The sequence below is a fragment of the Melospiza melodia genome, chromosome W, assembly GCF_035770615.1.
Source record: "Melospiza melodia melodia isolate bMelMel2 chromosome W, bMelMel2.pri, whole genome shotgun sequence".
In the NCBI taxonomy this organism is placed as follows: Eukaryota; Metazoa; Chordata; class Aves; order Passeriformes; family Passerellidae; genus Melospiza; species Melospiza melodia.
In genome coordinates, this window is record NC_086225.1 from 18,006,591 (window position 1) to 18,021,584 (window position 14,994).

Genomic DNA, 14,994 nt, shown 5'->3' on the forward strand with positions numbered 1-14,994 from the left:
TGAAAAATGGTACCTGTATTTTGGTAAAAAAGAAATTTGAAGTTCAAGTCACTGAAATTATGTAAAAAGGAAATTTGGGGTTAGAGCTCTGAAACAAGGTAAAACTGGGGAATATGGCCAGAGTAGAGAAGGGGATGCCCTTGGCTGAAATCCTCCAGAATTGAAGAAAAAAATAAAACAAAACAAAAACAAAAGTCTGGAACAAAAGAACTGTTGAAAAAGTGTGCTATAGAATTGCATCAGGAGGAATGCCCATCTGTCACTACAAAAACAAGGATAAATCCATAGAAAACCTGGCCATGTTGAGGTACACATTTGATCAAAACCATCAAACATCTTTAGGAATATCTTTAGAAAATCATCATTCTAATCATATGTGTTATTTGTTTATATGGGATAATTTGGCTTATGCAAGGAGAAAACCTAAAACAAAGTCAGAAAGCAAATGATGATTGCAATCACAGAACTAGTATCTGAAATGGGGGAGGATGTTCCTCCCTACACTGCAGCTGCTGCGGCTGTTTCACCCACTCTGCTTGCTTTTTCTTCTACCCCCTACCTTGGCAAACTGCAGCTGCTTTATCTCCTTGTGTCACTTTGCTCACTGTCCCTTCGCTTGCTCCTGCTCCTACCTCCCCGCTGCTGCAAAATGCAGAGTTGTATCCTACGTTCCTGCACATGGTGCCAAATCCCGCTGCTATGCAACGTAGGGTTCTGCCAAGTAGTGCCCCGGTGTTAGCATTTTACAACCATTATCTGTGGTCCTCAGGAGAATTAACAGCTTGGGGAAGTAAAATGCCAAGGCTAAGGGAGGATGTTGTTTAGAGCTGTTTCAAGTTTAAATGTATATATAAAGGCTCATGTGCTTTATTTTCAGCTTTTGTGAGATTGGATGTGGCACTCAGTGCCATGATTTAGTCGAGGTGGTGTTAGGGCATGGGTTAGACTCGATGATCTTAAAGGTCTCTTCCAACCTAGTGATTCTGTGATTCTGTGAAATCTAGTATGGTGAAAGTGTAAACATGTAAAAAAATATTGAGTGTATCCATGTTTGTATACGATGGAAGGGAAGAAAGGTAAAAGGTGGAAGAATGGAAGGTGAAAAGAAAGATAAAGGAACAGGAAGGGAATTTATTGGTGACAGTGTCAGCAAAAAAAATTTCAGGATAGAAACAAAGGATTGGAAATAAGAGCGTATGGGGAAAATGTAATAGCTGAGGACTCACCAGTGTGTCTCTTGGGAAGGGATCTGTTGCAGGCTTTGGATATAGAAATAAGGTTGACACCAGAAGGAATAGATTTAATTGTTATGGGAATGAATGTGATAAAAGAAAAAATGTAAGAAGGTATAACCAGAAATTATTTTGGAATACCCTCAGAATTGAGAAAAGTCCCAAAGATATTGTGGAGCTGGATGAGCACAGATGTGGGACTACTAAAGTTGGCACGGCCCGTGTGGATAAAATCAGTGAGGTGTTAGAAGACCCCAGACCACAAATCACCATTGGACCAAGAGGTGTGTGCAAGGCACATGAAGAGCACATGAAGATCAGGTGCACAGACTGTGAAGGTATAAAGGCACAGGGATTTCTTTGTTTAGGGTCTGTCTGGAGGCACTCAGCTCAACCTGTAATAAATTTTAATAAATTCAGAACCTAGCATCTGAACTTTTCTTAAACAGTAAGCATCCCAGACCCTTCCACTTGCAGTTAAGTCCTGGAGCATTCAATTCCTTCAGGAGAACAAGAGCCACACAGCTGTTAAGGACAAACTTGGACCCTTTGCAGAAATTGCAGAAGGCCTTCTAATAGTCCTCTAAAGTCATTGTTTCTCAAGGTGTAACAACACTTTTTTCATATTTCACAGAAATGCTAAACAGCTACTGCCAACATTCACCAAGCATTGCTCCTTTCACAAAGACATTAATTTATAGTCATATTGTACTCATGAGGTAGACAAGCCATGAACACAGCACATACAGTACATAAGAGAAGTCTGCAGGTATCCCAAGGGGTAGGTGCATATGGCTGGGATAGCTATTTCATTAATGTGTACTCTATTTGGATGTAAGTCCCTGACAACAGATGAAGGAACTTGCTTAACACAGACAATGACAGCAAAAGTGAACATATGTGAACATGTCATCTGTGAATATCCACTGATGATACTTCAGTTTTGCCAATAAACAAATAATTGCAATTATTCCAAATAATAAATATCTAAACATTCTACATTTATTAGCTTGGCATCAAATTTAAATGACAATTTTGTTACGTACCAGGAGGAAAAAAAACCCCACCAGATCACCTAAAGGTAAATTCCTGGACAGGTAAAGAATATATGATAGAGCATCACTGGATGTATGTGGAAGATGGAGTTGCAGAATTTGGATAGTTCCCATTGTTAAAATGAAAAACATTCAGAAAGACAGACTGGACAAAGAGGCCAGAGTATTATTTCACTACTGAAAGAGAAGGATGAGAGGGAAAACAATAGTGTACTTATTTAGCAGAAAAAAATTAAAATAAGGTTAAAATTGAACAAAGTATCAAATTAAAAGAGGAAATTTAACTGTCTACAAAAATGCTAGATGCATAGGTGGTAAACCCAAAAGCTTGCTAATATACAAATTAAATTTAAACAGGGAGATATAATTGAAGCAAAGATTTACATGAGTCAGTGCAGTGATTAACATTTCTGTGCTTCAAAACTGGCTTCTAGACAGCAATCTTTAAGGTTTTCACTTTAAAATCTAATAGAAAGAATTGACACAAAAGCTAGAACCATGTCAGATGACCATGTCACAGGTGATTTGACAAACAACTGAGTGGGGTTCTTTAAACAGTTTAATGAAAACAGAAGGAGGTAAGAGTCTCCCAGGGCAACATAATTGATACTACAAGTCCCAGTCAAATGACATTGGAATGTCTGTATTTCAGAAATGATGATTTTCTAACACAAAAAAGCACCATACAGAAATACATCTTATCATATGAAGAAAAAGAACTTGCGGCAGAACCGAAGTAAAAAGTAATTTTTAGAGGGTGTTATCATGACTTGATTACATTTATTATATGCAAGCAAAAAAAGTCCAAAACTAGTAGTACAAATACTTCATGTTTCATGAGAGATACTTGAACAAAACCTGACAGAATTAGGAGTGAGAACAGCTGCAATTAAATTTAAAATGGGAACAACTAAGAGACATTTCATAACATTTCATAACATTTCATTAAATAGCTAGACAGCCTCAATTCCACAAAACAAGAAAGCATGAAAAACAGTAAAAGTAGTTTGGATAAGAGGGGATGTAAAGAGAAAGTTGAAATAGGCAAGTTAAAACCTTCAGAAGTATTAAAAATTGTTAAGGGGGAGGGAGGGGGGAAGAGAAGTCAAATGAATAACTAAAGGATTCCAAAGACTGGGGAGGGGCTTTTTTTTGTTGTTTTCTAAACTTCGTATTTTCATGCAAAAAAAACCAACCAAAAACTAAAAACTTAAAACTGCATTGGTCCTCTATTAAATGGATATGGTTCTTCATATTAACACCAAAAAATCCACATACAGTTTGCAAATATTTGTTTTGGTTTTAGGGAAACACAGATCATCTTTAAAGTGACACCGAAAGAGTTTCCACTACAGCAGTTACTGAAGATGTTACAGAGCAGTTACTAAAGTTAGAACATTATCGTTACTCAGTAAGTCAGGACACCTCTTATCAAAAGGATAACTGATCAAGAAGCCCTTCTGTCATAAATCTTGAAATATCACCAAAAACCTCCAAAACCCCAAGGATGAGAATGGGACGTGGGAGAGATTGCATACCAAGAGTTAAGCAGTTACAACAGTTATAGTGGTTTGGTTCATAAATGCAGCAGTTTTGAGGAACTAGGCTTCTGCTAAGCAACTGATTTGGTATCATACAACAAACAAACAGCACACATTCCTTCTTTAAGCAGAAAGTATTAAATTACATAAGAGAAAGTCCTCAGGCAGCTTTGTTTCTAACAGGATTCCAGTGATACCCCTATTCTGATAAGAAACAAATATCTTTTCCCATGAGATTAAAAAAATACCTCTTAACTTACTACTGACAATATCTGTAGGTGATACAAAAGCTGTGAACTGGTAAATTACAAAGAGGATATGATGATGAATAACCTGTAAACCAGGAACAGGCAGAGACTGTGCTTCTGAATACAGGTAAATATAAGGTTAACTATATAGGAATAGAGAAAGCAGGTTGCAAATGGTCAATCAACCCACCCTGAAATGCAATTGTTTTGAAGAATATTTTAGTTATGGTACATAGCCATTTAAAGATGAATAGTTTGATGCCATAACTAAAAAGGTCATTGTTTTCCTTGTACAAATCTCAACAGTGGCATCTCAACTATCACAAGAAAAATTTTACTTCTGCCCTTGTAGCAAAGAATGTATACACCTCAGTGCTTATTTCTCATAGTCTGTAATTTAGAAGTGATGTTGGAAAGGATGAGAAAGATAACTATAAGAATGATTAAAGGATTCAAAAATTCACCCTACAATTAGCATTAGGAAATCAATTAATTTAGCTTCATAATCGATACAAAGATTAATTACTATCTTGGTCTCAGTTTCTAAGTGCCCATGGGTCATATATCTAATATCAAAGGTCAAAATATAACAAGTGACTAGAAGCAAATCCTGGAGAAATTCAAGGTAAGAACAGGACAATGTTTCACAGGGGAAAGTTATTTTTTATAACATACCAAGAATTGTGCAAGCATGTTGATCTGTAAGAGTTTTTAGCTCAAGAGTGCATTTTTTGCCATTGTCTATCAAGATAAGGATCGTTTAACAGGTGAAGAAAAAGCTACACATTTAAGTAAAGCAAAATGAGGCTGTTTTGACACTTTTTGAGCCTCAGCATGTACAATGCTATTTAGGAAGATAAATGGCATTTCTCTTTCCTCCTTATTTCCCAGATCTTTTATTGCTGAGCACATCCTACCAGCCCCCCCACCCCCCTTAATGACTTGAGATCAGGGATGGGGGAAGGGAGGGGGAGGGGGCAGAGTGGGGAAAAAAAGGATAAAATCTTAGCACTGTGAAAGCACTGCTCAGCAATAGCCAAAACATTGATGGTATCCACACTGGTTTAGTCACAAATCCAAAACACAGTATGATACAGACTGCTATGAGGAAAATTAACTCCATCCCATCCAGATATAGCACTGAATTTTTATTGCTAGCATTGTCCTGGTCTATGAGATGAAGTGACATGCCTAATACTTAGTAAAGCAAATATCAGGGTTTAGAAAAAACAAAGTCCCATATTAGATCCTCAGTTTCCCAAGCCTGATAGGTTCCTAAAACCACCTGACACCTTTCTCAGCATTCATGCATTTGAGTTTTTCTGGCATTATAAGTTAGCATTTGCTGCTACAGAAAACTTCTGTCTTTCTGGCTGAAACCCATTTACCCAGAAACATGGATAGAAGTAGTTTCAGGAATTCTTATCCAACGTTCTCTAACATGACCAAGAGAATTAACATTCAGATTAACAATTTAAGAGTATAAACTGGGAGAAGAGTGGCTAGAGAATAGCCCTGCTGGGGGTGAAGGTCAGCAACAGGCTCAATTGAAGTCAGCAGTGTACCCCGGCAGCCAAGAGGGCAAAACACATCCTGGGATGCATCAAACACAGCACAACCAGCCGGTCAATAGAGGTGACTATCTCTCTGTATTTAGCATTGGAGTGGCCTCACTTTGAGTACTGCATGCACTTCTTTACCCCACAATTAAAAAAGGATTTGAAAGTCCTTGAAGTGCCCTCAGAGGAGGGCAACAAAGCTGGTAAAAGGGCTGGAAGGCATGTCCTGTGAGGAGTGGCTGAGGACTCTGGGTTTGTCTAGTTTGGACAAATGGAGTCTGAGAGGCAACCTCATGGCTCTCTGAAGCTTCCTGAGGAGGGGAAGTGGAGAGGGAGGTGCTGATCTCTTCTCCCTGGTATCCAGACAAGATCACAGAATATGCTGAGTTGGATGAGACACACAAGGATAATCAAGTCCAACTCCCAGCCCTGCACAAGACCATCCCCAAGAGTCATACCATGTACCAAAAGCGTTGTCCAAATACTTATCGAACTCTGGCAGGCTTGGTGCTGTGACCACTTCCCTGGGGAGCCTGTTCCAGTGCCCAACCACTCTCTGTGTGAAGAACCTCTTTCTAATATCCAACCCAAATATGCCCTGACACAACTTCAGGGCCTTCTCTTGGGTCCTTTCACTGATCATCACAGAGAAGAGATCAGTGTCTGCCCTTCCTCTTTGTTGTAGTGCATTTTTATACTTTGTAATACTTTGAAGTAGTTTTGTTTTGTATCCCCATATTTTTCCCAAATGGTTTATCCCAAACTGTACCCCCCTCCCTTTACCTGTGTTATCCCTCCCCCGGGATGAGATCATCCCCAAACCCCTACCCTGGCTCTCTGTCAATCACTCAGCATCCCATCCCTCCATCTAGAAGTTTCAGTCCAGGTCATCGAGTGATTAGCCAGAGGCTAGGGGTCAGCCCCCCAAGCCTTGCCCCATACACTGTCCTATATGTCTATCCCCCAGTGTATTTCCCTTAGGGTCACTTATTGGTTGGTAAAATGTTATCTACTTTTGGTTTCCACCTCCCTTTAAATGTAACCTTGGCACATCTCCCGGTGCTCTTGGCAGGAGGCCCCCTAAGGTGCAGGAGCTCCCCTGAGCCCCTGAATAAAACCTTGGATTAACCCCTGCTAAGAGTCAGCCCTTTATCTTCTACCGATGTCTCTAGTGTCTCTTCTGCTGCAAAGGCAACTAGCCTAGGTGCCCTCAGTACCCTTGGGGCACAAGAGTGTGTCTCCCTGATGTCGGCCCGTGTTGGGGCTGCCACCCCCCCCCCCCCCCCCGGTGTCTGCTGACTTGGGACTGGCCGAGGGTTACTGAGAGGCTCACAGAGGGACCGAGACACCTCTTCCCCTCACAAGGAAGCTGTAGACTGCAATGAGGTCTTCCCTCAGTTTCCTCCAGGCTGAACAGACCAAGTGACTTCAGCCGCTCCTCATATGGCTTCCCCTCACCATCTTCATTGCCCTCCTTTGGACACTCTCTAGTAGCTTTATAGCTTTCTTATATTGTGGTGACCAAAACTGCATACAATATCTAAGGTGAGGCTGCCCCAGTGCAGAGCAGAGCTGGACAATCACCTTCCTTAACCGGCTGGTGATGCTGTGCCTGATGCACCCCAGGGCACTGCTGACTCGTATTCAACTTTCCATTGACCAGGACTCCCTGGTCCCTTTCTGCAGCACTGCTCTTCAGCATCTAATTCCCAAGTCTGTCCATACATCCAGAGCTGCCCCATCCTCAGTACAGAATCCAGCACTTTCTGTTGTTAAACTTCATACAGTTGGTGACTGCCCAGTCTTCTAATTTGTTGAGGTCTCTCTGCAGGGCCTCCCTGCTTTCAAGGGAGTCAACAGCTCCTCCCACTTTTGTATCATCTGCAAACTTGTTTAGTATCCCTTCCAGTCGTGCATCCAAGTCATTTATGAAGATGTTGAAGAGAACTGCCTTTAAGATGGAGCCCTGTGGAACCCCACTAGCAATGGGTCAGCAGCTTGATGTTACCCCATTCACTATAACCCTTTGTGCCTGACCCATGAGCCAGGTGCTCATCCATTGCATGACATGCTTATCCATCTGTGTGCTAGTATCATTCTGGACAAAATGTCTATGAGAGGATGTGTGGGAATGGTTCAAAGTTGCACCAGGGGAGGTTTAGACTGGACATTAGGAAGTGTTTCTTTAGCCAGAGGGTGGTCAAACGCCAGAACAGGCTTCCCAGAGATCTGATCGATGCCCCAAGCCTGTCCATGTTAAAGAGGCATTTGGACAATGCCCTTAATAACAGGCTTTAATTTTTGATCCACCCTGAAGTGGTCAGGCATTTGGACTAGATGATTATTTTAAGCCCCTTCCAATTGAACTATTCTATTCTCAAATTTAGCATTAAAAAAAAAAAAAAAAAAAAAAAAAAAAAAGAACCCACAGATATATATTGTTCCTAGAACTTCCCTGGGAACTTGGAAAACTTTTCAAACTGTGGTATCACTTAGACTTGTGTCCTTCAGTATCTTATTTCTTTGCACAGTGTTAACACAATACTTAAAGCCTGTTGCTCACTTACTTCTCTGATTTTAAGAATACTATTTATATGGCTTCATAGTATTTCCAATCTTCAAGTGCTTCCTCAGTTTTTATTTTACTTTGTTGCTCTTGATTCTTGCAAGTTACTTTTTCAATAAGTAGAGCAAATAAGAGTTGAATGTTGAAAAATGTCCCATAATTTTATTAGCAATGGCTGCATGCCATCTTGTTCAAGTATGAGAACACATTTCCTGAGTATTAATCCATTCAGCAGAGCAAGAAACACACATCTACCTTATCATACTCTCCCTTCCTGGAATTAATTTTGCAGATTGTCGTAGTACTTCAAAAGAAATGCTGTCTCTTATTAAATTACCACTGCCTTTACACACCAAACAATTTTAAGTAGCTAAAACCAGAAATATTTCTAAACATTACAATATATACCCCAAAGTCCCTTCTCAAGAGAGTCCTCTGTTTTATCATGTTTCCCTCTCATACAAATTCAATAATGATTTTAAAGGAAGTACAAATTTTGGGTCCCTTGATTTTTTGACATATGAGCAAAACTAAGTCAGAATTTTTTGAGTATTGAGGTTCTAAACTAATTTCCATTAACTAAAGTAGATAACTTATAAAGAATCTTCTTCTCGGTTATTTTGTTTTGATTTTCCTCCTTCTTTAAAAGAGCTAAAAATAAAATATTCATTTATCACGCATTAAAAAATTAATATGCTCTTTTCCAGAAAATGTGAAGTCATGATATCACATAGATATCAATATGATGATTTATGTTTTCCTCAAAAAGTTATTTTTATAAATGAATGTATATGTCTATATATATAAGATAGATCAGTGTTTGTCATCCAGAATCAAATTACATAACTTTAGAAACAGCTTCTCCAAATTAGGATATACTTACCAATCTAGTTTCAACATACATCATCAAGATATATATTATTTGCTTGTTTTCTAATCATAAATACATACTGTTGTAATTACCTAAACTTATTTGCAAGTGTTCAGTGCAAATATAAGTATGGATCAATACAAGATAATAAGAAAAGGTTGCAATGCTCTTTCAAAATAATTACATTTTCTGCTTTAATGAAGAGCAAAGAAAATAGTCAATTAGGATATGCTAATCAATACCAGCATTTTTAAATTGTGTACAAAAAATCCTAAAACGTGTAGTATCAGTTTATCTACTTATATAAGTAGATGAGACTATTGGCATACATATTTCAGATTACAGCAGAGAAGGAAGATTGATTGTTGGCTTGACGGGCCCACTTCCTCTTCAAGGTTTTTGAAGTCTAAGTCTGCTAATTTACAGAGTTCTGTACACAAATCTTTCATTCAGCTACCACAGGTATACAAATAAAACCCTACAACATATATATATATATCCTATAGGTTTGGAAAACAAACAAATTTTCCACTCAAGACTAGTTGAAATTCATGCTAAATTCAAATGGCTTACTTCCCACCTGTTTTCTTTGGTAACATATAGATAATGAAAAGATAGTCATATTTGACACCTTGCTTCCCTGATTAATCTGCAATACCTAATTTTGCCAAAATTTAAAGATATTGCTGACTATTTTCTTAGATACTCCTGAAGAGAAAATAATGCATAACACAAATATATACAGTCTACAGGCATATTATGATCAGTAGTGAAGGCTTATGGCTACAAACTAACATTTAAGCCCAAACATTGCTTTCTGAGACCAGGTAAAACTTCCACTGATGACAGTCAAAATTATATACATAGAAAAGTTAGATCACATGCCTCTTGCTACTTAACAATAAATACGTACATACGTGCTTAAAATATAAGCATGCAGAATACTGTACATTGTTCAGTGCATACCCATATAAAACACTAAAAACACATTACTTTTTTGTACTATAGCAACATACGTATTTACAATGGCAAAAAACAAACGCTAACAACTTCATGCTCTGGAGAACAACCATAAGGTTTTACAAAATGTTCAGTAGTAATGGAATACAGAAGAATTTCAAAAATACAGGAGATAAAAATCAAATCAGTGGAAGACTGGATTTGCTCCAAAGTACATTAAACATTGCAACCAACTTGTGCTAGGTGAACTATTTTCAGTGTATATGCTAGAGTTTTCACTTTTTAGAATTACAATAGTAAGAGAGACTGCTTAATTTTTTACAGTAGATTAAAACAGGACAATGATGTTCAATGCAGCACCTAAAAGTGGTATTTTAATGTTTAATCATGGAGAGAGTTTATTTTTTAACTAATAATTTAAAATAATCTTACCATGCAAAGTTTTCCAGAAATTGCTTTCAACATTTTAAACTCTGATCTCATGAAAAGTAAAAACATATCATTAATACACAAGAAAGGTGCACACGGCATAATGTGTCACACAGTAACAGTAACCAACATAGATGGGAGGGAAATATTTCATTTCGCAAGGAAGCACTATAATTTCTACAAGTAAAGGAGGGAAAAATATCCTCCATTCTGACACAGAATTTTACTTTATATTTGCTATACATGTGCATTTGTATGTATGTCTAATTTTTAAACGAGATCAAAAAATATGGCATAGACATGCTCATTTGTTCCTTAAAACCTTTTGATTTAATACCTTTTACTTCACACTTGCAACAAGTTCAAAAAGCACATGTGGTCAGTTAACTGAGCTCAGCTTAAGCTGCGTTTTCACCTTATCAAAAGGATATACCTTTTGTTCCATGTTCAAGAGCCTTTAACCCATTTAGGCTTCTAAATCCAAGAACACTTTTCAATGTGGGACTGAGAAGTTGGCACTTTTTTTAAAAGTTTGCCTTACATTTACATAAAATAAAGTTAAGCACTACTGTTACTTTAAGTTTTGATGACTAAAGATACTTAACGGCACGGTAAAGTTCAAGTCAATTTAAAAAATGGATGGCTAACAGCTACAGACATTTCCCAGTTTCCTCATTTAAATTATTTTCCTATTTTTAAAACTATTTTGTCCATTCTAACCATATGAATTACCCAAACAAATAACAAAAGCTTAAGAACTGAACAAATTATTAGGCTGGAGAGTGACTGAAAGTACTGTCAGATACCTAAAAGAAATACACTAATTAAAACAAATTTTTAGAAACTTTGAGTTTTGGTTTGTTTGGGGCTTTTTAATAAATTGAAACTTGAATCTCTATCCAACCCTGTGACTTCAACAGTGGTTTACTGCTATACTGCATTTTACAATATTAACTATTAAACAGCTACATGTGCACAAACATTTTCAATCAAATGTGACTGCAATTGACAAAGTACCACACGAAAAATGTGTACACAAGAACAATTTCTATACTGATTTCTACTCAAATGCAGATATGCTATCAAGTATGAAGCAGAATATTTACCTCAGTTTCATGTACATCATGCTTACACATTCAGAAGCACAGTTTATACAGTGATATATGAAGAAAACATTCATACAGGCAATCAGTGTGTTTTCTTCTAAGTGATGGCTTCTTGTCTATTTGCTCTGAAAACACTTTATTTCATTTGTTCTAAAAGTAATGCCACAAATAGGCCTTAATCTACCATTACCATACACTTACTGTTACCAGTGGGTGGATCTTATAAAATAATACCAGATCTGTACTACTGACTGTGGAATCAAATTTCTGAATTCCTTCTCTGTGCAGTATATGTTGGTACCATTCAGTAAGTTTCATGCATTTTTAAAAACTTGGGAGAAACCTCTAGCATTAATGCAAGACCAGGAAATGCAGCAACAATTTTGACCCAAGTAACAAGTCAAACATCAATTGCCTCTCCTGCAGCAAATGCATATAGTTAAGTAATTATACTTGAACATCCATAAAATTTTTTAAATGCAAGCTATCTGTCCTCTATTTTATCTTGGTTTTGGATCTTGAAATAGCCACAGCACACACTTCCATCAACCCAAAATTAGGCCGAAATGAGACAGAATGTTATTACTGGTAGCATTGTTTCTGTCTCCACCCCTCCTTTTTCTACATCAGTTAAGGATGCCAATACCTTTCTCCATATACAGGAGACAAGCTGTATTATTTAAAGTAGAAAGTAACACATTCATAAGCAAGCATTAAATTAGATCCTTTTAAATCACCTTAAAGGCAGTTTATTTCCCCAATATAAATAATTACTTTCATGTACCTGACCCAAGACTAAAGTCTTTGGCATAAACATCCCACATCCACTTGGAACATTCCCATACACCCAAATACTGGTGCAGACATATTTCAAGGCCTGCTAGTCTACAACAGAACCCGTATTACAAGAACTACAGAGTGTAGTAGAGCACCTCATATACAAACAAATGTGTTTTAATTTAAAAAGCTTATTTTAACACAAGCCAAATTCCTATTAAACAAACATTGCCTTTGCACACTCGTGGCTCTAAAATAACAACCTGTTTTAATTAAAGATAAATGAAACTATAGATTTTACTTCTTGGAACAGTGGGTGAATTCCAAAGGTCTTAAAGATCCTGCTATCCACCAGTATACTTTAAGGTTACTTTTCACCTTCACGGATGCATCTTGGTCTTTATGATTTTTTTTCTCCTTTTGCTTTAAAAGTCAGTCTACAATCTGGGCATAAGCCCCTTATCCTATTTTACCTCACTGAATAAAAATCACAATGAAAAAAAATGCAACTGGTGACCCAGCAACCTAAGACTCAGAGAACAATGCACCAGAAATCTGCAAAACAATCCCCCTGCAAGTTCTTTCATTAATCTGCTTCCTTACCATCACTCTCCTATACACATCATCGCCGATATTCCCCCAACACCCCCTCCACTGACCAGCTATCCTTTCCCTTTCCATTTTGGAAGGACGAGTTCCCGACCATATCAAACCCACTCAGAGTAACCACGGTTATTTACCCAGCTACAAGCGCCTCGGCGAAGCCTGCACACGAGCACGCGCACACAACGCGGTGGCGGAGGAACGACGAGCGGTTCACTGCCACCACCTCCACGGCCGCCCCGCGGTGAAGGCGGCAGGCGCCTGAGGAAAACCGAACCAACCACGCCATATAATGTATTGGGGGACCAGCCGGACAGGGCCCGGGACAGCAATGTCTGGGCTGCACCCCAGCGGCGCTTAAGGCGTGTGTGCTGACGGTGGCCCACACTCACCCAGCAGCAGCAGCTTCAGTTCCCGACGGGCGTCCCGCTTGTCCCGGCGCAGCTGCCGCTCGATCTCGTCGTTGATCCGCCGGGCTTCCTTGGCTTCCTCGCTCAGGCAGCACGCCATCATGGACTCCAAAGTCATTCTTCCTAACCGGTTCAGACACAACCCCCACCCTAAAAACGCGCGCGCACACACACCCCAACAGAGCACCAGTCCCGGGGGACAAGACGCTCTCTACCCGGAAGTCCCCACCCGGGCACTGTAGGGCAAGTGCAGCGAGCTGCCTCGATGCCGCTCACAGATAAAGAAAAAGCGGGGCCCCAGCAGCACAAATCCCCCCGTTCCCTGCCTCAAATAGTCGCCGCTTCCAGCTCCTCCTCTAAATTATGCACCAAGCAACATGAAAACATCCCCCACTGCAGCCGTGGCGGCAGCAGTGCTTTCTTCGCCAGCCAAACTGCTCGGCACAAACACCCCTCTTCCTCCTCCCCTCACTACTACTTCTGCCTCTGCTACCGCTACCACCACCCGAATATCCCTCGCAAACTACACCCCCGCCGCCCTCCGAAATAACCACCCCCCACGGAAATGCTAATGTCCGTTAATCCCTCCCCTCCTCGTTAATTACGTTTCCCTGTCGCTCCTTCTGTCCTAAAGCGAGAGTTCGGCTCCTCCGAAAGCGGGTAAAGCCGCTGCCCGGCAAACTCAGCGTGTGCCTGGCGGGCGAACTTCCTTAAGGTGAACCTTTTTTCCAGGCACGGTCGCTCACCCCTCGCGCGAGGAGAACTGCTGCTGAAGAGCTGTCGCGGCTCGTTCCTGCCCTGGTAGTAAGGAAGAGAGGGAGGATGAGTAGAAAGGGCTCCACCAGAGAGGAAGAGAAGGCAGGTGGGGACTAGAGCATAAACATTATGAGCCCAGCTGGACGGGCTTTTCAATGGCTTGTCTCTGCGAGCGTGGTGAGGTAGAAATATGGCGGACTGCCTCTGTCGCTTCGCTTTTTCCCTGCGCCGCTGCACGATGGGAATGAGCGCCTGGAGAAGCCAGGAATTCCTGGGGTGCAGCTCCCGATCATGCGTGTTTTATTTGCTTTTGCTACCTTTGGTTTTAGTCGATAAATGCACCTTTTTATTTCACCCCTGCATTCTCTTCCTAGAAGAGATGGCTTTGGTTCATAGGTAAAGGGGGGAATATAATAATTTACACAAGGGAAGAAGTATCTTCTCCACCTTTAGATGGCAATTAAAATGTGGGGGATAAAAATATACTAGACACTAGTAACTTTTTTATTCCGGTAATCCTGAAAATACTTGAATACTTCTGTTATATGCAGAAGAAATAAAAGATGTTTACAACAGATAAAAACAGTAGCATACTTCCCTTGCTTGTAAGAACCTAATATTCTATCATTTCAAGGCATCGATATATTGCATTTTCTATCCTGTTGTTATAACCTTTATTCAACCAATGCTTTTCGCTACCATCCTTTTTCACAAACCCAGACCAGCTTGCCTTCAATTCCAGTACTAGAAAGCCTGTCTTTAACATAGCCTTTAGTAGCTCCCAGAGTGATAGCACACAATTGGATGGAAATATTAAGTTCTACTTTTTGTGGATTGTGGGATTCACATTCTCTAAACCTGAGAGAAGTAGAGAAAAGAAT

The 14,994-nt window shown here is 39.6% G+C and overlaps 1 protein-coding gene across 1 annotated transcript in view; it reads right to left on the reverse strand.

The window, feature by feature from the left end:
• The window catches only part of LOC134431409 (guanine nucleotide-binding protein G(q) subunit alpha), a 190,918-nt gene extending 177,443 nt beyond the window's left edge, over window positions 1-13,475 (reverse strand). Inside the window, exon 1 of the mRNA XM_063179426.1 lies at window positions 13,340-13,475. Within this exon, the coding sequence (XP_063035496.1) occupies window positions 13,340-13,475 (136 nt within the window). The remainder of the gene's footprint in view (window positions 1-13,339) is intronic.
• Between the last annotated feature and the right edge of the window lie 1,519 nt (window positions 13,476-14,994).